The 24,911-nt window shown below is 44.2% G+C and overlaps 1 protein-coding gene and 1 long non-coding RNA gene across 4 annotated transcripts in view; one reads left to right on the top strand and one right to left on the bottom strand.

Moving 5' to 3' along the window:
• Nucleotides 1-24,911, bottom strand: part of LOC140191598 (homeobox protein Hox-C8-like) — a 129,691-nt gene that overhangs the window by 81,763 nt on the left and 23,017 nt on the right. Inside the window, exons 2-3 of one of the 3 annotated variants that reach the window (XM_072249140.1) lie at nt 22,896-23,292; nt 19,593-21,491 (exon numbers count right to left, since the gene is read on the bottom strand). The exons of 1 other annotated variant lie outside the window; for it this stretch is intronic. In XM_072249140.1, coding sequence (XP_072105241.1) covers nt 21,172-21,491; nt 22,896-23,232 — 657 coding nt within the window. In that variant the 5' untranslated portion in view covers nt 23,233-23,292 and the 3' untranslated portion in view covers nt 19,593-21,171. Of the gene's footprint in view, nt 1-19,592; nt 21,492-22,895; nt 23,579-24,911 lie in introns of those variants that run through there. One more of the 3 variants, XM_072249139.1, reaches the window with a different exon arrangement.
• LOC140191602 (uncharacterized) overlaps nt 24,296-24,911 on the top strand; it is an 8,241-nt gene continuing 7,625 nt past the window's right edge. Inside the window, exon 1 of the long non-coding RNA XR_011883858.1 lies at nt 24,296-24,360. This is a non-coding gene — a long non-coding RNA (uncharacterized lncRNA). The remainder of the gene's footprint in view (nt 24,361-24,911) is intronic.

Genomic DNA, 24,911 nt, shown 5'->3' with positions numbered 1-24,911 from the left:
AAAGGAGGTGGGGGTATGAGATAATGAGAGAAGAGAGGGGTGAAGAGATATTAGAGGGGGAAGAAGGTTTAGTGAAGCAAGAAGCAAGGGGGGGGAAGGAGGTTATACAGAGAGAGATTGATGCAAGTGACAAAATATAATCTCAGGATCTAGCATGCAGAAAAATTCTTTTAACCAGGGGCAAGATAAAATAAGTCTCAACTAATTTTGCTTCGAAATACATATTCCCTTTTAAACTAGTGGGGGTGGGGGTGCTGGGATGAAGTCCCACACATCTGTTTCAGGTTGCATTATTAAGCAGAACTTCCAAATCCTATTTTCAATAGCAAGTGTTTTCCTTCTGTTAACACCGATCCTGGAATCTTTACATTGAGAACAACCCTGTCTTCTGACCAAAATTAATTAATCTCTGCGATTATTTGTGTATTGCTTTATTTTAAAAATATCAAGAACAGAGCCACTTTTATTCTCGAATCTGTGGATTTATGGACATTTAGCCCCAGCCCACAACATAACGAAAGCTCTAAAATCAGCCTCTACGGTGTATGTTAACTCATTTGTGTCCCCTTCTAGCTCTCATTAGGGATTTCAGCATAAATATCCCCCCCCCCAACACTCAACCACAAATGATCCCCCGGATCAGGTGCAAGGGAAAGGGAGTGAAGGAAAGACAGACACACACACACACTGAGAGAGAGGGCCGACAGAGAGTGGTTAGAGAGAGGGATGGGAGAGTGACTAGTTCAGAATCCCAATGTAAGATGAGTGATTGAGAGTAAATAAAAATGATGAATAAAGCATTTGAGTGTTCTAAGGAGTAAAGAAAATTTCAGCAGGAGTAGCAGTTTTTAGGGAGGCAGAGAGTGTCTAGGAGTTCAGTAGAAACTGAATAAAGAGAATATGTGTGTGTGTGTCTTACACACACAGGGATGTATGTCCTCACGAATTTGCGCGTGCGCGCACACACACACACACACACACACAGGAACACACAGACACACACGCACAGAGGCTGGAAGCATTCACTACAGAAGAAGGATAATCAGGAAAAAATATATTTTTATAAACAATTCATGTCCCCTCCCCAAAGTTTAACCTCCCACCATCCCAAGCCATTAACCTCAGCAAGCCGTTTTTGAAATTATGGACCTAAAATGTAGTTTTCTGAAGGGAGGAGGTCTGCCAAATTGTTCAAATTGTTTTCTAATCTTCAGCAACAACTGTTTGATCTTCAGAAACAACATTTTCCTCTCTCCTTTCTCTCTTTCTCCCCTTGTCTCTTTTCCCTCTCTTCCCTCCCTCCACTGTCTACCTCTTTCCCCTCTCTACCCGTCTACATCCTTCCCTCTCTCATCTCTCACCTTCCTCTCCTCCTTCTCTACCCCTCCTCTCTCTCCCTTCTCCCTCCCTCAACCCCTCTCCTCCTTTCTCCCTTCTCTCTCTCTCTTCGCACATTCCCCCCTCTTCCCCTCTCCCCCTCTCTCCACCATTGCTCTTATCTGTACCACCCCATTTCTGCCTGTATCCCTCAATTGTTATATTCTCTCTCTCTGTTTCTTTCTCAGACACACACACACACACACACACACATGTATCTCTTTCTCGAGGTTTCACTACATTTCTCTAGTGGTTTTGTTCTCCTATCTGTCTACACCAACCACCCTATTTTTGCAAATTAGACCATTAGATTTTGCAAAAAGGCATCCCCTCTCTATCCTCTGTGTGTGTGTGTGTGTGTGTGTGTGTATGAGCAGCTGAGAAAGAGACACGACATCCGTCTGTCCATCTCTCTCTCTCTCTCCCCCCCCCCGACAACTTTTTCTTTCTCTGCCTCTTTAGACTCGTTATATGGGTATATTCTGTCACCTCCGTGTTGTTGGTCATCAACAATTTGTGTCCAGCTCTTTCTCCCTCTGTCTCTGTCTACACCCCCCCCCCAGCCCCCGTTCTTTGCCCCTTTCCCTGATTCTCGCCCTTTGTCTTGTTCTCTCTGACTGTTGTCACTCACTAAACACCATCTCCCCCCTCTCTCTCTTCCCCCTCTCTCCCTCGTAAGGCATTTTTCTCGCTGATTCTCTGTGCACACCTCTAGTACTCTTAGCTTACTGTTTTTTCTCTCTGGACTCCAAGATCTCCGTTTCCTGCACTGAACTTCATAGACAGAAAGTGGGGTTTTTTTGTTTAAAATTATATAGATGTATCCACCGATCTACCGAATTTTTCCGAAGAAGATTTAAGACATCTGACGTGTTTCACAAACAGCCGGGATAAAGAGAGTGGGAAACAAAAACACGCATAGCGCGAAATTAATACATCGCTTGTAATGGCGGGGGGGGGGGGGGGGAGGAAGAGATAGATAGAAAGAGAGAGATTGTGTTTACAGTAAGCATAGTTCATTCTAGTAAAACACAACAGTACAATAATTCTCCACCTTTAGCTACGACAACAATTATCGACTTATCCGGCTGTTAACTACATTGTATACCATCCACAGTATATCAATTAAACTCTCTCTCTCTCTCTCTCCAACACACACACACACACACACACACACACACACACACACACACACACACACACACACACACACACCATTTAGGTACTCGTTGCGAACTCAAAAGACCATATTCACAGATCAAAAGAAGGACGTTAGAAAATAAAAATCAAAGCGAAGTAATTCGATATTTATCTCGACACCCACCCCAACATCCCTTCCCTCCCAAACAGAAAGTGCCTCCGTTCTTTGTTCCAATGTAGACCTGCAAGATGCGTAGGGTGATGTTTCTGAAATACGACAAGTTACGGTGCCAAAGATGTATTTCTGCGTAAATTTCGCTGGGACATTCAAAAATGCGAGCTGTTTCAGTGTTTAAGATAGAGACACAAATTGTGCAGTCACGTTCCATTGTATGAATTGTGTGTGCGTGTGTGTTTGTATGAAATGCAAGTACAGTATCCACACACAAATTTAAACGGTTCACAATCTGCATTTGCCTTTGTGTTTCAGTGTGCGCACTCTCACACACTTAACCAGTGCTAAGTATTTTACATAGACATGCCACGGACCTAATGTATGTGACTTGATGCGTAGGAGACAAGATGATACAAGGTTCACATACACACGCTATGCGTGCATAGAATAAACTACAAGATTACAATCCTGCATTTGAATGATAAACACACTATATATATAAATATATTACACACACACACTGCGCACACTGCTGATACAAAACCGAAATACAATAAAATTGTAGACACTCTTAAATATATTCACACAGAGATTATACGGCGCTCATCCCCTTGAATTTTTCACCGTGTACATCAAGAGCACACAGCGATTTATTTACAGAATATTTAAATAATTTCATCCGATTTAATTTAGATACTATTGTGAATGATTTTTAACGCTCGTTTCCCCCCTCTCTCTTGCCACGCAGTTTTATTGTTCACTGCAACTTCAGTGGACAGTTTATCCTGATTATACTTTTAAACATTCCAAGCATGGAGCGAGCATCAGAGAGATTTCGTAACAAGCCTTAGGAGAAAGGCCGCCTTATCTTTGTCCTGCACCAGATTGTGATCGCTTGTTGGTAATGATAGGTCCCGTAGAATATCACCTTCCGCACTCGGAAGTTATGTGGGCAATAAACTTCCCAGAACTGTGCCTCACAACCCCCTTCCCTCTTGAATAGCGTTGAGACGTGATTACTTTTATTGTGAACAATCTCTTCTTTTTCTCAGAAACCCACGTTGAGCGCGCTAGATTTTTAAAACGCGGTCAGCGAGCACATTCCAATCAGAAAGACTTTCGTCTTTCTATTCCAGTACACAGCCTTTCTCTGTGCCTTTCTTTCGTTTAGTATTATTTGTTTATCTATTTACCGCGAGCGAGCACCCGTCCAGATGTCGTGTTGATCTGTCCACATAAACCGCATCTGCAAATATTCAACTGTCTCCCTTTCTCTCTGTGCGTGTGTGTGTCCGTCCCAGTATCCCTCTATCTATCTATCTCCGTTTACATATATGTCAATATACTATATATATATACACACACACACATATACACACGCACATACAAATGTTTAGATAAATCTATATAGACGCATTTAGATGTTAATTGATAGATATTAGAACAGATACAAAACATAGGCATGGTCTGTGTAGCTGTTTTGTTTCACATAATGTTTACACCTTGTGTGAATGTCCGAAATGTATAATAAAGTGTCGCAGTTCTCTATTAAACCGAATTAGTTTTAGAACTGTTTAACATAATCACCCAGGTCTATCGGAGACAACGACGTTAACAAAGAAACTTATAACTCGATCATAAACACGTGCATCATTCCTCCAACCGGGCCATAATATTTAACACAACACACAATTATCCAAAATATTTCACGCAAATACCTCATAGAGAGTTGAACTATACATCTTCAGCACAGAACGCATGTAATATTTAATTCAATACACGGCAATTTGTGATGTTAACACGCAATTAGACGTGTTATTTATCACACGCCGGTAGACACAAAAATTTAACAGTTATTTAACAGTTTTATAAGTTATTTTACGCAACACAATAACACACAACTCAAATATACATAGAATTTAACATGCATGGCACACTCAATTATGCACGATACATAATTGTACATACACAATTGTATTCATACACAATTGTACATAATATTATCGCATACATTACTAAAATTATACATAATATTGTATGGGCATATCACACATAATTTTACATAATATTTAACACACAACACAATCATACATGAAATTTTACAAGCATGGCGCTCACAAATATGCACGATATTCAACACATCACACACAATTATACATAATATTCAACACACCATTACACACATTTAACACAATTTTATAAATTATTTATCACACAACACAACGTTTAACAAACAAAACACAATTATACATAGAATTTAACATGTACCACTCTCAGAATTGTGCACCATATTTAACACACGCCACACACAATTATACATAATATTTAACAAGCATTACACACATTCGTACATATTTAACACAAATATCACACACTATTAGGCACAAATTTAACACAATTATGAATGTTACCTAACACATCACACTTCTACACAATAATTGACAAGCGAAACAAATTGCAAATAACTTAACAAACTCAACACACAGAATTATGCGCGATATTTAACTCAAAAGTAATCACACATAATATTTAACAGGCACATCACGCAAATAATACACATTTAAACACATCACACGAAATTACACATGAAATTTAATTGACACCACACACAATTATATACCTTATTTTACACATCACATACATTAATACGTAATATTTTATACGCACACTGCACGCAATTAGACCATATTTAACACAATCACACATGTTATGTAACAGACAATGCAAATAAAGAAAATGTATAACAAACACGGCACGTTTATATACGAAATTTAACATGCAGAGCACACACTCGGAACTATGCACGATATGGAACACATCACAAGCATTTTAACATAATATTTCAACACATTCATCACATAAAATTAACACAGTATTAATCATAACTGACGCGCATAAGTATGTTTTAAACCACACATAATGTATACACACACACTAAAACTTACACAGCAATTGTCCAGAATATTTGACACAAGCGAACATGTATACGCAACCGAAAGATACCGTATAGTAAGCACAACATATACACAATATTTAACAATCTCCGTTCCCCCAACACACACAGACAAACAGACAGACACACACACACACACACACACACACACACACACACACACACACACACAGAGTGATACGCGATACTAGGCTGGGGATTAGCGGCAGGGATTTCGATGCGGGGAATTGTCCAGGAACAAAAGCGCCTTTTAAAAAATAAATAAGATCACTGAAATTATCTTCCACCTAAACTAGCCGTCAGCGGTCATAAAATTAACAGTTCCCTTTCTTCTCTTTCATTCGCGTTGCTTATATATATAATCCAAGAGGGAGAATGCATTTAATAGATTTTATTTTTCCTCACAGTGTTGTTCTGATTCCGACTCTGATCTCAGAAAGGGGTAGAAAATCAGGCGGGGGATGCGCTCGATTGCATTTCAGAAGGGCGGACGGGCAAAAATTTTAACATTCGTTTCGGCGCGGATCTATTAAAGCAAAAATAGAACTGAGATAAACGCCGAGACTGGGACCATGGCTTTCCGATTTAGTTCGGTTAATTTGTAAAGTGATGGCGGTTTCAATTTGTGTCTGAGAGAGAGAGAGAGAGAGGGAGAGAGAGAAAGAGACGTCAACCGTCTGTTTATCCGTCTCTGTCACTCTTACACACACGCACGCACAGTCATATGCACGCAGTCTCTCACACACACGGTTGCACTCTCGCCTTCACACACACAGTCTGACATTCTTTCTCGACACACACAGTCTCATATTCTTTCTCCACACACAGTTTCACATTCTTTCTCTACACACACCCATGCGCGCATAGTCATTTACGTAGACATTAGCACGTCCACACGCGCATTTCTCTCACACGCGTTTTCGCTCACACATATTCCCGCGCAGATAATCGTGTGAAATCTCTTACACATCTACAAAGCCAGTCCCTTTGCTTCTAGCGCGCGAGCACACACACACACACCCATACATACAAACACACACAGACACACATACACATACACACACACACACACACACACACACACCCACACCCATACATACAAACACACACACACACACAGACACCCATACATACAAACACACACACACACACACACACACACACACACACACACACACACACACACACACACACACACAGTCTGGAACATATATACATATAGTAACCCTTTTCTCTTTTTAACAGACACTAACGTTTTCTCTCACCCGACGCACGAGTGCACACGCTACACGCCAACCAGCACACATGGACAGTAGCACACACGTATTCTCCCCAAATGACACACATTAACACGTATAGTCAATCCCTCTTTCCATCGCTTCCTCCCCCACTGTGACCGACGGACAGACTGATACACACTACTCTCTCTCTCTCTCTCTCATTCTCTCTTCCTCTCCCTTTAACAGAACTGTGATTATGAAAAATAATTTGTAAGCCTTCTGAGTATGGGAGTCTGTCTCTGTATGAGTGTGTCTCCTTCTCTCGGTCTATCTTTGCCCCTGAGTTAGTCTCTCTCTCTCTCCAATGTTCTCTCTCCTTCTAACACAGCTGTGCTTGTGGAAAATCATTTGTGTACAATGAAAAATCCATAGATGGAATCGGCTGATGACCCATCTGTTAATCGGCCGACACTCCGCTCAAAAACGTAAATGTTCGTGTTTATGCCCGACCGGGTTACAACGCAGTCAACAACCGAACGCTAATCAATGTCAATATGAAATTATGCCTCTCAGCGCTATCCTTTTAGGAGAGACTGGATTGCCGGGCCTTGCATCTATCGGGGTTAGGTAGAATGAGAAGAGATCTCATTGAGCCTTGCAAACTCCTTCACAAAGTGGATGCAGCGAGGATACTTCCCTTGGGTGGGGAGCTTAGGACCGGGCTGGGGAGCTTGCATTGGTGTACCTATGTTTAGTCTGCCTGCGTGTATTTAACTGTGTGAGTATGCTTGTGTATGTGTGTGTGTGTGTGTGTGTGTGTGTGTGTTTGTGTCTGAATGTTCACATATACAGTATGTATATGAGTATTCTATTATTTGTGTTAGTGCGTGTGCGAGCGTATTATTGCAATAGTTAATGCTTAGAAGTACTTATATATGTGCATGTCGTAATGTACATGTATGTTTTTGTATGTGGTTATGTGTCTGTCAGTATGTGCATGTACGCGCGGGTGTCCACTGTATACATGTCTGCCTGCACATATGTCTGCGTGTGCCTGTGTGCCTGTGTATGCCCTGTACGTGCACATGCCTGTTTCTGTGTGTATATACTGTATGCGTGCATGTGTATCTCTGTCCGTGTATGTCTGCCTACTCATGCGTGAGCGTGTATGCCTGTGTGTATGTGTGTCTGTTCCACTGTTCCCCTGTTTGAATTTCTCACTCAAATACTGATATATTTGCCGTGCAAAAAAAAACACACCCCGATTAAGATCTCACTGAAAAAAACCAACCCAGACTTCCCTCACTTGCTCCGGGGTCCGAATCACACCAGCTCATTTAGGCTTCTGTGAGGAAACAGCCCGAACGCGCTTTGCTTCCTCCAGGCTATGAACGACTGGGCTTTTTCCTGTCGGGAGTTCAGAGGAACGAAGGGATATCTCATTGAAATGCACAGCGGGGTGGAGAGCTGGGGTGTGGGTGGAGGGTTTCGAGAGGCTGTCTCCCCTGGTCTTGGGAGTTTAGAACCTGAGGTCCCGGTCTCAGAGTAAGTGGGCAGAAATGGGGAGAGATTTCTTCACCCGGGGATGGTCTAGAAGGTGGGAGGTGTGTTGATATTGACATGAATCTATAATTTTTTTTCTCGCCGGAAGGCTTAGTCGCCGAGTTCTAAACCCAAATATATCGAGATATGTGGATATCAAGATCGGAGGTGGGAGGTGATGGAGAGGGTGCTGCGGGAAAATGGCGTCGGCGTTGAAGATGAGCCGCAATGTTGATTCCTAAACGTTTTGCACAGCGACATCCACGGGGCTGTCTCGTGATACGCTCATACCTTTAACTAAGCCCGAATGTCGGCAGACGTAGACATTCCCGCCGACTTTTATTCTTGTTCAGAGGCGTGACTGTCTATCTGTCTCCCTCTAGCTCGTGACTTTAACAATGTACCGAACCTTACCTTAAACGCTGCCCCCCCACACACAGACACATTCTCTCTCTGTCTCTCTCTGTCTCTCTCTCTCTCTCTGTCTCTGTCTCTGTCTCTCTCTCTCTCTCTCTCTCTCTCTCTCTCTCTCTCACACACACACACACACACACACACACACACACACACACACAGAACCTGAGACGCACACACACAAATACACACATATGTGGAAGGGGTAGGTCGTGAGGAAGGAATTGTCGACATTTCGGGTCGAGACTCCGCATCAGTTTCTCCCTTTCTCCACAGATGCTGCTCGGCCCACTTAATTCCTAAAGCAGATTATTTGTTACTCCGGATTTCAGCATTTGTAATTTTTACTTTCTCCATGTTATGTGTATCTTCCTCTTTTCCTCCCCTCTCTCTTCCTTCCATTTCAGCCTCCTCTGCCCCCTCCGTTTTCCCTTCTCTTTCCCTCCCACTTCCCGTCACTCTCCTCTAATCAACTCCAGCCTGAGACTCAACTCCCACCCCCCCCCCCCCATCTCTCACGCACACTTGGATTATGGTGTGCAGTTCTGGTCGCCCAGCCTCAGGATGACATTGAGCTGGAGAGGATACGGGAAAGATTCACCAGGACGTTACTGGGACTGAAGGGCTTGAGGAGAGACTGGGCAGGCTGGGACTGTTTTTCCTGGGGAGAAGGAGGCTGAAGTCTGCCCTATAGAAGTTTATAAAACCACGAGGGTTACAGATAAGGCGAATGGACACAGTCTTTTACTCCAGAGTTTGGGAATCTAAAACTACAGGGCACAGGTTTAAGGTGAGAGGAGAAAGATTTAAAGTGGACCCAAGGGGAAACTTCTTCACCCAGAGGGTGGCGGGTGTGCGAAACAAGCTGCCAGATGAAGTAGATGAGGCAAGTACATTAACAATATTTAAAAGACGTTTGTAAATCTACATGAAAAAATCTTGGAGGGATATGGCCTAAATGCGGGCAAATGGAAGTAGTTTAGATGAGCATCTTAACCGACATGGGCCAGTTGGACACACACACACACACACACACACACACACACACACACACACACACACACACACACACACATACACACACACACACACACACAATGCTATTTATAGATATGTATTACATTTCTCTATCCTACATTGTGGAAATAAAAAATACATTTACATCTGAGCATTATAAACTCTTTTATATGTATTATCGATATAGCTACCAACTTAATATATCTTACTTTCAGATTTTTAAAATTCTAGCCATCCATGTCTTTAAGTAAGTTATTTAAACAATATCGCAAGTAAATTTGCACCCTAGTTCGATCCATTTTTTAAGTCCATCGAACATGGACCCTCTTCCACACTGGCGATCTATCTGTCTGTGGGTTTCAGGTCGAGGATTTTTTTCTGTGTGGTACAGAAGGAGCCGAAAACCGCTAATGGAGTATTGAGGTGAAGCAAGAAGTTGGAAGAGGAAGAGCAGCTTGTACAGTTCTGGTCGACCCCAGACCAGGAAAGGTGTGGGGGCTTTGAAGGGGGTGCAAAAGAGCATTACCAGGCGTATGCTCTAAGGAGAGGTCGGGCAAATGTGATTTGTTTTCTCTGGAGCGGCGGAGGCTGGGGAAGACCTGGCAGGTTTCTTTTTAATTACGAGAGGCAGTAAGAATTTTTTCACCCAGAGTGGAAATGTCTAATATCAGAGGGGACAGGTTTAAGGCGTGAGGGGGAAAGTTTAAAAGGGATGCGCGGGGCAAGTTATTTCACTCGGAGAGTGGTGGGTGCCAGGAATGGGCTGCCAGGATAAGTGGTTTAAACTGACATTGTAGGCCGAAGGACCCGTTCCTGCACTGTAGTGTTCTGTGCTCCCTGAGGGACATAGAACACAAAACATTGCAACAGGCCCTCCGGTCTTCCACGACTCTGCCGAATCGAAACTAATCCCCTCTGCCTTCACGTGTCCCTCTGCTCCCCGCCTATTCAAGCGTCTGTCTAAATGTTTCTTAAAAGTTGCTGTTGTATTTGCTTCCACCACCATCCTGCACATCTCCTCTCTCCTCAAAGCTAACCCACCCCCTTAGTTTTTGACATTTCCGCCCTGGGAATAAAGAGATTCTGTCTACTCTAGTTATACCCCTCATAATCTTATAAACCTCCCTCAGCCTCCGCCGCTCCAGTGAAAACAACACGTTTGTCCAACCTGTCCTTATAGCTCACGCCCTCTAATCGAGGAAACCTCTTCTGCACCCTCTCCAAAGTCTCCACACCCTTCCTGTTGCGTAATGAACAGAACTGCATGCAATACAACCGAAAAGTGACTTCCTACAGTAAGGGGAGGGGGAGAGGCGGAGGGGAAGGTTGGAGTTGCTTGAACGTGTCAGGTTTTGCGAGAATAGAAGGTAGGGAAGGAAAGGGGTGAATTTTGGGAGGACCAGAGGACAGGTGCGAATGAGAGGGGTAAGGAGAAAAAGGGTGAATGGGGGTTCAGAGAAGTGGGGAGAAGGGATTGGGAGGGAAAAGAGAGGATTGGGATGGAATCAGATCTGAGGAGTTTGAGGAGGATCAAGCGGCGGGAGGGAGAGGAATGAGGCCGATAAGCGATGGACAAGGGAGGTGCAAGTGGGATTCTAGCTTGCTTCCGTCAGCGGAAGGAGCCGAAGGAGCCGGAGAAGCCGGAAGTTGCTCTGTCATAGGGCTGGTGGAGAGGGTTAGTTGGGGACAGTACAGGGTGGGGGAGCGGGTGACATTCTGGGGGAGGTGAGAGGGGGAGGAAAAGGGAGGTAGGAGGTGACTAATTTTCATTCCCTCTTTCGGAGGCGTTTCATTGGCCAGCTTCCTGTCAATTACGTCATTAGAGTCCCCGGGCTGTTGGGGGCCCCAACCCACAGTTACTGGCCAATTCATTCAGTATCGTTCCCCACCTCCCCTCGCCCCTCTTCTTCATCTCCCGCCACTACTTCCACTCATCACCGACTCCCATGGCCTCTCACAGAAAGCCAAAGAAACCCCAAGACTTACCAGAACTGTCGCTGGGAAACTGCTCTCCAATATCTCCGGACCATCCACTTCCTCGCTGACCTCAATTTTCATCTTTTGAAAGATAGTGCTTCAGTGTGTTTTGTTGTTGTTTGGTGGTGGTTGGGGGGGAGGGGGAGGAGGAGGGGAAACTGAATAACTGAATTCGTTGAATTCTTGGGAAAGAAAAAGATCGAGGGATAAGGAGGAGGGACGGAGCAAGAGGCTGGAACCCCCTTCCCGCCAAGGACCTCCACCACACGGACATCAGCAGGCGGGAGAGAGAGAGAGAGAGAGAGAAAGAGAGAGAGAGAGAGAGAGAGAGAGAGACAGACAGACAGACAGACAGACAGAGGCGGTCAACCCCCACCCACACACATGCACCCACACTTTCGCACAACCATCTGAATCCTCCAGTTACGGCGGGTCGAAATTAAAGAAAGATAGAGGTAGAGAGAGAAGAAAAAAATCCATGTTGAGAGTCTTTCACAAGCTCGGCGGCGTCCAATCCACTCGCTGAACCGGTCGTAAACTTTTATGGCAAAGGGTTATAAATTTTCCCTCAGTCCCGATGACGTGTCGGGGGCGCCATATTACAGCCTCTGGCCCACGGAATTTCGCTCCCCCTCCCATTCCCCACCATGCACACCGCCGGGAAACAGAGGGATTTCTGTCGCGGCGCCTGAAAACACATACACACACACACACACACGCACACAGAATTTACATTAGTGATTTGGAGAGAACCGATCCGATCCCCTCGAGAAAAACAAGGAGTTGCCCATAAAAGGGAACCACAAACTTGGCTTAGACTTGGCTGAGAATTTTGATAATAACGACTTGTTCGAATCGCGCGCCACAATTAAGGACGTTTCTTTCTCAATAAGAGCAGTGAACGGAAGGTGAAAGGGAATGTTATTGAATAAATCGAAAGAGGCAGTAAGTTAGAGACCCGTGATTACCAGAATGGCGACGTTGATATTCTTCGGGACGCACGCACAGCTTTACCAGCGCGCGACAACCGGCGGGTAAGCACACGAAATGCTGGGGGAACTCATCTGGGTCTCGGCCCAAAACACCGACTGTTGATTCACTTCCATTGATGCTGCCTGACCTGCTGAGTTCCTCCAGCATTTTGGGTGAGCAAACAAGTAGATTGGTAACTACACTTCGATACGCTATAGGTAGGGTGATTGATTGATTGATAGATAGCCGGATAACTTGGCTTGGACATCCACACATCCACAAATAAATGGAAATGCATAGAAGGGAAACTAGATAGATCGATGGATGGATGAGTGAGTAATTAGATGATCGGATATACTTTAGATAGGTGTGAGCTAAAGAGAGAGATAGAGATAGAGAGATAATATATAGAGATGACTTCTTACGAATAAGTACAAATAAGTGCTAGCTATAATTCGATAAAATATCGATTAGGTGCGTAGGTCCATAGATAGGGAATAGGTAGAAAGATAGACAAACCAGCTCGCTCAACCTATCCTCATAAGGCAGGCTCCCTATCCGGGCAGTAAAAAGTATCCTTCGGCCTATCTAGTCTATGCCGACGTAATCTTCTGCCTAGAACCATCTGCCTGCATCCGGACCATATCCCTCTAAAGCTTCTATGCATGTGCCTATCAAAATTTCTCTTAACTGACACAATCGAATCTGCGTCAACCACTTCCACTGGCAGCTCGTTCCACACTCCCACCACCCTCTGAGGGAAGAAGACACCTCTCAGATTCTTCTTAAATATTTCACCTTTCACCCTAAACTACGACCTGTATTTCTAGTCTCACTCAACCTGAGGAAATAAAGCCTGGTTGCATATAACCTATCCATTCCGCTCATATTTTTTTAGAGCGCTATAAGATCTCCCCCAATTCTCCTGCGCTCCCGGAGAATGAAAGGAGATGTATATATACAGAGAGAGAGACAGAGAAAAAGAGAGAGAATGAGAGAGAGAGAGAGAGAGAGAGAGAGATTATAACGGTGCAGAATTCCCTCCGTATTACAAGGATAAAATATTCTCAGTACGACTGAGATAAGATGTTTCAAAAATATTCCTGATGAATCTACACACATCCCGCTCGGCTTGCAGTTGAAACGGCCATATCTCCGCACGAGCCCCGCAGCCCCGCACTAGTAGATAAAAACAAGATGGAGAGTTATGGGCTGTGCGGGAAGGAAGGGTGAGATTGATCTTGAAGTAAGTTAAAAGGTTGGCACAAAATCATGGGCCGAAGGACCTGTACTGTTCTGTAATGTTTTATGTTACATGTTCTATGTTCTAATCGGCCGCTGTTGTTTCATTCTGCATAGCGTTTTACAGCAAAATCTTCGCTCCCGGGAGAGGCAGAGGAGGAGTGAGATAGACCTTCCTGTTTCACGAGTCAACTATTCGTGCCTCCTCAACAATGCTACTCATTTCTAAATCAGCCGGCGGTAGAATTGGGGAAATGCCAGTTAAACGTTAATGTACTCTTTGTGATCTCCATAAATACCAGCATTTCCGTGATCGACTCGCTGGCAGCGCCGGTAAAGAGGTTAAACACCGCCCCCATGTTTTTGAAGGGTTTAAAACACCCCGTATTCTCCCTGCCCGATTTCACACCCCTCCGTCAGCGAATGCTCCTTCACTCCCTCTCTTCCTTTTTGCCACTTTCAATCTCTTTTCTCCATCTTCTTCTAGCCGTTTCTTTCTCACTCTCCCTCCCTTCATCCCTCCTTCGCACACGCCACTCCTCGCTCCTCCTCTCTTTACCTTCATCTCCTTTCTCCTTCCCTCTCTCTGCTTCTCATCTCCCACACCTTCTTTATCTCTCCTCTCTGTTTCGTTCTCCCCATCCTCTCTCCCTCCCTCTGCCCCTCACTCCCTTTTCTCTTCCATTCGCCCCTCCTTCCTCCATCCTACGTTCGCTCTTTCATCTTATTCTCTCACATCTTCCCCTCATTCATTTCTTTATCTCTTCTTCTCCTTCTTATTCCTATTTCTTCTCCCCCTCGCTATTTCTCCCCCACCTTCTCTCTTCCCCCCTTCTCTCTGTCCTTTTTAACCCTTGTTACTACCACCCCTTTCCAAATGAAGAGCTGATATCTCAAATCGACTTGGAATATGTTCAAAGCATTACTCAATTTCTTTCATCACTAACTTATCCTAAATCGGGTAAGGGTCTTTGGGTCAATCACACAGACACACAGACACTCACAGGCGCGCGCGCGCACGTACACTTATAGACACACAGAAAGAAAGAGATGCAGAAAGAGCGAAACTGAAGGAGACATTGAGATAGAGAAAGAGAGAGAGACAGTGAAACGAATGGACATAATAGAGAGAGAAAGAAAGAGGCGAACAGATGAGGAAAAGAGAGCGAGGGCGAGAAACCTGGAGACACGGAGAGAAAGAGAGACATAGAGGGGCAGAGGGAGAGAAAGAGGGAAAGAGAGAGAATATATATAGAAAGAGAGATTGAGAGACATATATACTTATAGAAAGAACTTACAGATTTGAAGCGCTGGACATAAGATGTCCAACGATTGCTATGTATACGCTGATTCAAACCTGGCCTGTTACCTTTCACACCAGGATCAAATTCCCGCTGGCTTTCTAATTAATTACAACTGGATTCTGCGAGCCGCTTTTTCCACAGAGAACAGGGGGTTCAAAATCAGCTCCTTCACCCACTTTCCCGGACCCGACTACTTCACGCCTTGATGCACTTTTGCGACCGGCGAGTCGCGAGTACATTGGACTGAGAGAAAATCAGCTCAAACGGCGAAAGGAGGCAAAGATTATTTTTGAGGACAGCTCACTGATTGAATCTCTTGTTCAGATGCCCAGATGTCTGTACATTTTCCCTGCTTTCCCCTAATTTCAGTCGCTATCTCTCAACAGTAATCAAGGCAAGGGCGCGAGTGCTTGGAAAGCTGCGAGTTTATCTTACTCTTAAAACAATGAGAAAAATCTTTACTGTTTGTAGACATCTGAATCGTTTGAAATTCAGCCCCGCGGAAGAATATGTCATGGACGCAATTTATAAACTATACGGATGGAGATAGATAGATAGATTTGATTGATAGACAGATAGATTGATTTGATAGATAGATTGATTTGGAAGATAGGTAGGTCGGTACTTAGAGACAGATTTATAGATAGGTAAGTGGATGGAAAGATAGAGACGAAACGAAACGAAGCAGAAACGAATAGAGGAGAGAGGGGAGGTAGAAATAGATAAAGTTAGACAGATAAATAGGTAGATAGAGGTAGATAGATTTATAGATAGATGAATAGATAGATAGACAGATAGAGAAACTAGAAGAGAGAGAGGAGATAGTTAGATATTTAAAAAGGTAGATAGAAATCGATAATAAGAAGGTAGACAGATAGAAAAAAAAGAGAGAAATCGTCGAAAGAGAAGGGATGGGTAAATAGTCAAGGTACATTTTATCCCGCCATCCCAATTTATGTATGGCTTTAATATGTTAATACTTATCAGCTGTGAACTAGTGACGTGGTTTTGGCATAACCTTTTACTTAGAAATATGTGAGCGTTACTGGCTCAGTAGTCTGAGTGTTTAATTCCTACACAAACATTTATTGTGTGTGTGTGTGTGTGTGTGTGTGTGTGTGTGTATGCGTTATTAACATTTATAAACTTGGAAATGCGCCCGATTGTGTGTGTGCATTTTGTACTTATCTGGCATGCTTGTATTTTATGTTTAGACATATGTATTTTTTATTTACCTGTCTATCTATCGGTCTATCTGCTTACTTTCGTTTCTGCATGTCTGTCCATATCTGTCAGCTGCATTGGTTATTTACCTGCCTGCATAGCTGGAACTGTCTTTGTCAGGATAATAGTTGGATAAACTAAATAATATCCTCTCTCTCTCTCTCTCTCTCTCTCTCTCTCTCTCTCTTTCGCACACAGACATATATATTTATATACATACGAGTTTGTTTCTACGACGTTTTGTATCTGTAAATTTGTAAATATATGTGTATGTGGAGTGTATATGATTTTATATCTCTGCAGGCTTTGATATAGGAACACCTGGATGTGATGTGGCATTTTTAAGTATTACTCGCGCTCGTTGACTGATATGTTTCGGAGAAACCGGACCGAGATGTCTGCTTCGTTTAGCAGACGCTCTTCGTACGGTTACCTGGCTACATTTATTTCTAAAGTTATTCCAATGGATTTCCATTCTCAGACTGCAATACCGATTCCCGAATAAACATGAGTAAGATTGGTTTTCCATTGCCAGTCTAATTCCAGGTCCGTGTGCGCAGTGTTATTATTGATTGATACGTTGGTTGTTTGGTTGCTTTTGGATCCTCAAATTAGACCGGCCAGTTCTTTTATACAAGATCCACAAAAAGTACTTACTCTTGTTTTTATTTTGCAATTCAGAAAGTTGATTTTGCTTTTTCTTTCAACAGGAAGACGAAGTGGTTGCTCGCAAAAGACACCGAGGCGTGCGAATGTTCGGACCAAATAAAATTTTATCACCTTCAGGCCCATATAAAGTATAATAAACAGTCGTGCTCCAAAGAGGGCGGCAGGGGTTGGCAGATACCCCGTGGGGTTAGGAGGATAAAGGGCTATGTTATCTGTCCTCTGTCTGTCTGTCTGTCTGTCTCTCTCTTTCCAAAGCGCGGATAATAAAGCCCAACACGCTTCAATCTACATGCTCACAAGAGCACGCATTCCGATGAACACTTCTCTCTCACACACCAAGCTCTTTTCATGCGCAATCTCTCACACTCACACACACGCTGTTCACAAACACTGTCTCACACATCTCACACAGCCTTTTTCAAACACACAGGTCACACACACTCACAATGCATACACCCTCTCATACATTTATAACATACGCTCTCTGTTTTACGCGCATGCACACGCACAGCCAAATACTCATAAAGTCTCATACAGACAGAGCACATGTTTTCTCTCTCTTTCTTTTCACTCACTCACAAACACACAATTCGCTTTCTCACACATATTTAACACACACGATGTCTCTTGCTGTCTCACACACACAACTCTCTCTTGCATACAGTACACAGCATACGCACAACACATCACACGAACTCACACACACACGCCGCTTCCATGTCTGACCCCAGGCCGCCTATCCTCTACAAAAAATCAAATGAAACTTCAAAAGCGCCAATTTCAAATTCAGTTTAAAATCCAAAGAACTTCGCTTACAAGTCAAACACTATCAATTTCTCAGAATCAAAGACTGCACTTTCACCACCCCTACCCCCTCCAGCCACCAAAGCGAACATTTAAAAAAATAAGGCTAGACTACTACTCACTGATTTATGGTTCTTTTATGGGACTTCTAAGCAAAAGGATTTAATCATACCCCATAGCGCAGGAAGTAAGGATTGTCTGCTAAATTGTTCCCGTCCTGAAGTTGTTCGATTGTCAGTGTTATCTCTGAACTCACCCCCACCCACCCGGGTATTGCACATTCCTGGAGGGTAATAACCAGCTTTTCACCCACTCCGGATTCAATCTCCTCCACCTGTAAATGCCTCCACAAACGCCGCTGCTTTGTCTGCCTGATACACGATTCCTTTCATCTTACTGCCTCATTGGCAGCAACATTCCTGTCATTAGCTGAGATCCCGACCTGGCTCTCCATAAGGTCACGCTACAATTGTAAAATTGTATCTCCACAGAGAGAGAGAGCGAGCAAGAGAGGGGGGGGGGGGGAGAGGGAGAGAGTGTGACAGAGAGAGAGACAGAGAATAATAATAAAAAAACACAAGTTGCTTTTTATGGAGTTGTTGATTTCTAGTGGTCATTAACATCTATCTGTTTCCCTGTTGTCTTGTATACCGTCTGTCTGCCTGTCTAGCCACTGTCTGTCTGCCCCCCCTCTCCCTGTTTATCTATCTATTTAACCACATCTATATATCTGTTTATCTATCTACCATGTACCTATCTACCTATTCATTTGTCTATCTATAAAATTTAATCAATCTCTACCCAATCCTCTCTAAACACACCATTGCACCTATTTTCTGATCCCTTTTACAATCGTCATCATATCTCTGGATATTTATTCTTACTTTAATCAAATTTTTAAAATCAATATCTAATCCTCCTAATTTACTCTAGTCTCTTCTTGCCCGTCTATCGATTTATCTATAATCTCTCTCTTTCTTTCTATTTCTCTTTTCTATCTATCTGCTTAGCTATGTATCTATCATTCTTTCTTTCTTTCTCGCTATTTCTTTCTGTTTATCTACTTATCTCTCTTTATTTATCTACGCTCTATCTATCTGTCTATCTACATTCCTACTTATTTAAATATCTCTGCCGGGAACCCACAATCTTTCCACCAGGCTTCCACCTATTTGCCTCCTTAAAACTTGTCCAAACCGCCCCCCCCCACAATTTTTCCGTCTCCCAATGAACCAGTACCATTCTCTATTGGTTTCGCAGCCATCGCCAATCCAGCTGATTTGCCTACAATCTGCCCCCGTTTTGCCCTGCTAAGTACAAGGCCTCTGTCCAAACTCCGCAGAGAGGCCGGACCGACACCAGCCTCTCTGTTCCCACTTCCATCTTTTAACATGCCTTGGGTGGAAAGTGTATCTCATACCTATCAGCAAACATTCACATGATAAGTTAAAAACGAACAGTACCGAATGCGGCAACTTCTGAAGATTTAATGCCGGAACACGCACACTGTTTCTTGGAAACATTGTTTTTTTATTTCATTATAATTTTTGTTTCTTTGAAGTCTTGAACACACGTGTACAGTTAAAAAGTGACCTTTTCCATAACTGTTGCCTTGTGGAGCAACCATTCTCTTACACACACACACACACACACACACACACACACACACACAAACACATACACACACACCTTAAAGAAGCATATTGCAACAAATGACTGTGAAGATATACATAGATATACATTGCACTGCGTTTAAGGTATTGATCATATATTTCAAGAGATATCCTGTATCAGAAAAAACACACCTTGCACACTCACCCACTCCCCTTTGCACATACACATACTACACAAGCAAACACTTGTACACAGCCACGCACGCACACACATAATAACCCAAGTGCATGTACAGACGTGTATACTCACGCAGAGATTCTAGCTCTACACATTTCTCTCACACACATAAAATACACATGCGCACGCATGCACACACACACATACACAAACACACACAGACAAGCACACACACACATACATACAAACACACACACACACGCACAAACACACACACACACACACACACACACACACACACACACACAGAAACATAAGCTTACACAAATACAAAACACGGTGAGACATAGGTACACACAAAAGTAGTCATGAACACAAATATGTGCACAAACTCACACAGATATACAGTCCATACCCACAGACACACACAAGTACAAAAACTTACACGTATGCTCACATACACAAACATGAACGCATACACACTACGCAAAACCAAACAAATTCAAAACACGCACACACATGCATACACTTTTTCTCTCTCTCTCTCACATAGACACACAAACCAAACACACACACACACACACACACACACACACACACACACACACACACACACACATGCATACATACATAAACTGTCACACATGCATAAACTCAACGCACGCAAGAGCATGCATGAACACACACGGAACATACTTGCTTAAACACACATATACGAACCCACCAACCTCTTCACACACAAGAACATGCAAGCACGTTCTCTCTATCACGCACACAAACGAAAAGATAAAATATGTGCATTTAGGCAGTTTGTAAATAGTTCATCCTACACACTATTGTTGCCTCCCCTCTCTCTTTCTCTGTAACGCACACACACATTAGGTAGTATATTTTTCCCTTCATCCCTCTCTCCTAAACATTAGTCCCAGCTCTCAAACAGTGTAGCAGCAACCGCGGCCAAATAGCAACGAAAATTGTTCTAGAATAGAGGATTTTTTTTTGTTCAAGGCGCCGTTACAAAGACCAGCGGGGCTTCCCCTTCTATGTCTATAGGTAGTACTGTACGTATTGCCACAACGATAAATTAAAAAAGAAATTGAAATTCACGAGAAAACGTAACCAAGATTTAAAGCGAGAGATTAATATATATATAAGATTATATATATATGTATATATATATATATATATACACACTTGTGCAGAGGAAGGCTATTATAATTCACATTTAACTTAAGTAATACTTGGCGCTGTTATGAAACGTATTTATTTACATACAAGTCCTCCCGCATTTCTTCTAACCCTCTAAGATCCTCTCCCGACTCCGTGTACCACATGCCATGGAGAACGGTACTATTTTGATGGCCCCTTCTCATTCGCCCCCTCATCCTTCTCCTCTTCCTCGTCCTTCTCCTCCTCGTCTTCCTCGGCGACCGGCTCCCCGCTCTTCCCCTCCTCCCGGGCGCTGGGGAACTTCTCCTTGTTATTCTCTTTTTTCCATTTCATTCGCCGGTTCTGGAACCAGATCTTCACCTGCCTCTCGCTCAGTCCCAGGGCGTGAGAGACTTCGATCCTCCGTTTCCGCGTGAGGTAGGGGTTAAACAGGAACTCTTTCTCCAGCTCAAGCGTTTGGAAGCGGCTGTAAGTCTGGCGCCCGCTGCGGCGCCCGGGAGCTGGAGTGGGGAGAGGAAGGGAAGGGGAGGGAAGGAGGGAAAGAAGGGAGAGACAGAAAGAGAGAGAGAAAGAGAGAGCGGGATAGATAGAGAAGAAGAGACAGAGTGAGGGTGAGAAAGAAAGAGAGAGGGGGAGAGGAAGAGAGAGAGAGAGAGAGGAGACAGAGAGAGAGAGGGGAGAGAAAGAGAGAGGGAGGGAGAGAGGGGGGAAGAGAGAGAGAGATAGATAGATAGAGAGAGAGAGAGAGAGAGAGAGAGAGAGAGAGAGAGAGAGAGAGAGAAGCACACACACATTTTAAGGCAACTTGCCTTCCAAACTCGAAAAATTCCCCGCTATCTTTGAGGACGGACCGCACGTAAGGTTGGAGGTGGCGGGAGAAAATTTTTTAAAATTGTGCGTTGAGACTGGATGCGTTGGGATGGCGAGAGAGGGAGAGGGAGAGTGGGAGAGAGCGAGAAGGTGGAAGGGGCGGGAGAGGGAGAGAGACTGAATTGGAGTGAGCAAGAGAGCAGGGTGGAGAAGGTGGGATGGATGGAGAGAGCGAGGGAAGTTGGAAGGGACGAGGTCGAGAGGGGAAGGAGGTGAAGGGGAGAGAAGAGGGGTAGAGAGATGAATGTGTACATGTGTGCGCGCGCGCGCAGGTATGCGTGTGTGTGCGTGTGTGTGTGTGTGTGTGTGTCTGTGTGTGTGTGTGTGCGTGTGTGTGTGTGTGTGTGTGTGTGCGCGCGTGTGCGTGTGTGTGTGTGTGCGCGCGCGCCAAAGTAGAAAGGCAGAAAGAAACAAGGTAACAGGAGAGGATAAGATATAAAAAGAGAGAATATGGCCTTCTGATAGATAAATAGACTGACAGGTGGATAAGTAGATAGGTAAGTAGATAGATAGACAGACAGATAGATAGATACATACATACATACATGCATACTATACATACATAGATAGATAGACAAGCAAATAGATATATACATAGATGGTTTGATAGATGCATATAGATGCAGAGAGCCAAGCATACTAATAGATGCATAGATAGATAGATATAATAATTTGATCGAGTAAATATTTAAAATAAATAAAGAGAATAAATACACAGGATAGATATGTGGGTAGTCAGATAGATAGAGAGAAAGAATGAGAGATATAGAGACGGTAAATGAGAGTTGGCCACGAGAGAAAGACAGAAAGATAGACAGATAGAAAGAATGTGATGGGGAGGGTGAGAGATGAAGGGAGAGAAAGAATGAGAGATAGGTGAAAAGGGTTGGTGTAAGATAGAAGGAGAGACAGATACAGAGAGAAGGAGAGAGAGAGAGAGAAAGAGAGCGAGAGAGAGTGTATTTGTGTGTGTAAGATACAGAAGTGAAAGGAACGAACGGACAGACAGAGCAAAGCCATAGTAACATTCTAACCATGAGGTCTCATCCACGGGAACATGAGATTGGCGGGCGAATTTTGGTTCAGGTTTCCCTGGGTCTCGGCGGTGGACGGCTTGCATTCCTGGTAGGACATCATGGATCCATCTTGCTGCGCCGCGGCGTATAGAGGCTGGCGAGGCAGAGAGTCGTAGCCGTAGAACTTGGTGGTCTCACCGTGGCACGTTAACCCGCACGGGACCTGTTGGTACCCCGAGGCGGAGAGCGTGGAGGCGCTGTGGTGGAAGAAATCCTGGACGTGGGGAGATGGGTGCTGGTAACCACTGCCGGTGGCGCCGGGCGTACCGTACACCAAAGCCGGGTTTCGTCCCATCCCTTGCGGGAAACGGCAGTCGTAGTACGACGTGGGATCCAGAGATTCGCCTGCTTTGTACTTGGAGAAGAGAGGGTTCACGAAATATGAACTCATAACTGGGAAAGAGAGGGGGAGAGAGGGACGGAGAGAGAAGAGAAAGAGAGAGAGAGAGAGAGGAGAGAGAGAGAGAGAGAGAGAGAGAGAGAGAGAGAGAGAGAGAGAGAGAGAGGCAGGGAGGGAAAAGGGGTGGGAGAAATATGTAGAAAAAAGTATATTTTGCGCCCCAGCGGTTGCGAAGCCAAATCAGGTGCTCTCTAAGCAACAGAAGCCCGAAAAGACTTCATTCTGAATATGTTCTTTATGCTACAGTCTTGGGTTAAATGCCCGACACCTCTCCCACCTCCCTCTCCCTCCCTCTTCCTGTCTCTCTCTCTCTCTCTCTCTCTCTCTCTCTCTCTCTGTCTCTCTCTGTCTCTCTCTCCCTCTCTCTCTCTCTTTCTCTCTGTTCTCTCTCTCTCTTTCTCGCTCTGTCTGTCTCTGTCCTTCTTCAAGAGCCACAGACGGTTGCTAAAAGACAGAGACGGTGGAAAGAGAGAGAGGAAGGGGGAGGGAGAGAGACAGAGACAGAGAGAGAGAGGGGGAGAGAGAAAGAGAAAGAGAAAGAGAGAGAGGCAGTACGCGTGAAAGCGGATAAAAATATTCCCGACAGTTTCCGGAGTCTCTCGTCGGCCCTCTTAGCTGCCGAGGAATGAGACCGAATGAAACAGAGGGAGAAAGAGAGGGGGAGAGGGGGAAAGGGAGAGCGGGGGTGCATTTATATAATGATGTATATCAGTGCCACAACCACGAGACTGCCCCCGCTGGAAAATAAAACAACACCCTTACCCCTCCCCTTACACTCACAGCACCTTCCAACGTCGGAGAGTCGCGGATTAATATTCCCCTGTAGTAATCGACCCCGCCATTCACAGGTTATTACGGGGTGGTGGGTGGGGGGGGGGGGAGGTAGCGACGACGGTGGTGGTGTGGGAGGGGGTTGGGGGGAAAGGGGGGCATTGAGTAAGAAATATCTTCCTCTCCAGTTCAAGCACACTAAGGCCTCGCGCGCCGAGGGCAAATGAGACAAGGGGGTAAATGTGTAGGCAGGTAAGAACGTGGCGGGCGGCGGGCTGGCGGTTGACGGTAGGGATGGTGGAGGGGCGAGGAGAGCAGCACGCGCTGATGCGGCGGCGATGGGAAGGTCCAATCAAGCCACTATACCTTTGCCCCTTCATTCTGGATTTAAATTAATTAAACCCTCACTAAATTGCGGGTGTTAATTTTACGTTGTGTTCCTACAGCTTTTCAACTATTTATATTTGCACACCTTTTATCGATGGGTTAAAATAGGCTGGCGGACTAATACCCGAGAAGCGAATGTCCAGAACTATCGCGCATTCTAACAGATAAAAGGCCTGTACAAACCTTCTCTATTCAACTTCTCCCCACCCTCCCCCCACTCCAATCAAGCAAATGAGGAAGAATATCTTCAGTAGATGCCCCGAGTCCCCAAAATGAAACAAACTCGAAAATTAGTCAGGAGATAATTTTAATTACTTTTTCTTAAAAGCCAAGAGTGTGCCTAGTTACGTGGAACATAAGTTATAAATGTACATACGCACATGAAATTTAAAAAAATGAATTAGAAGTTTTTTAAA

This window comes from Mobula birostris, chromosome X (assembly GCF_030028105.1).
Source record: "Mobula birostris isolate sMobBir1 chromosome X, sMobBir1.hap1, whole genome shotgun sequence".
NCBI classification, from domain to species: domain Eukaryota; kingdom Metazoa; phylum Chordata; class Chondrichthyes; order Myliobatiformes; family Myliobatidae; genus Mobula; species Mobula birostris.
This window is presented reverse-complemented; position numbering and strand designations above follow the sequence as displayed.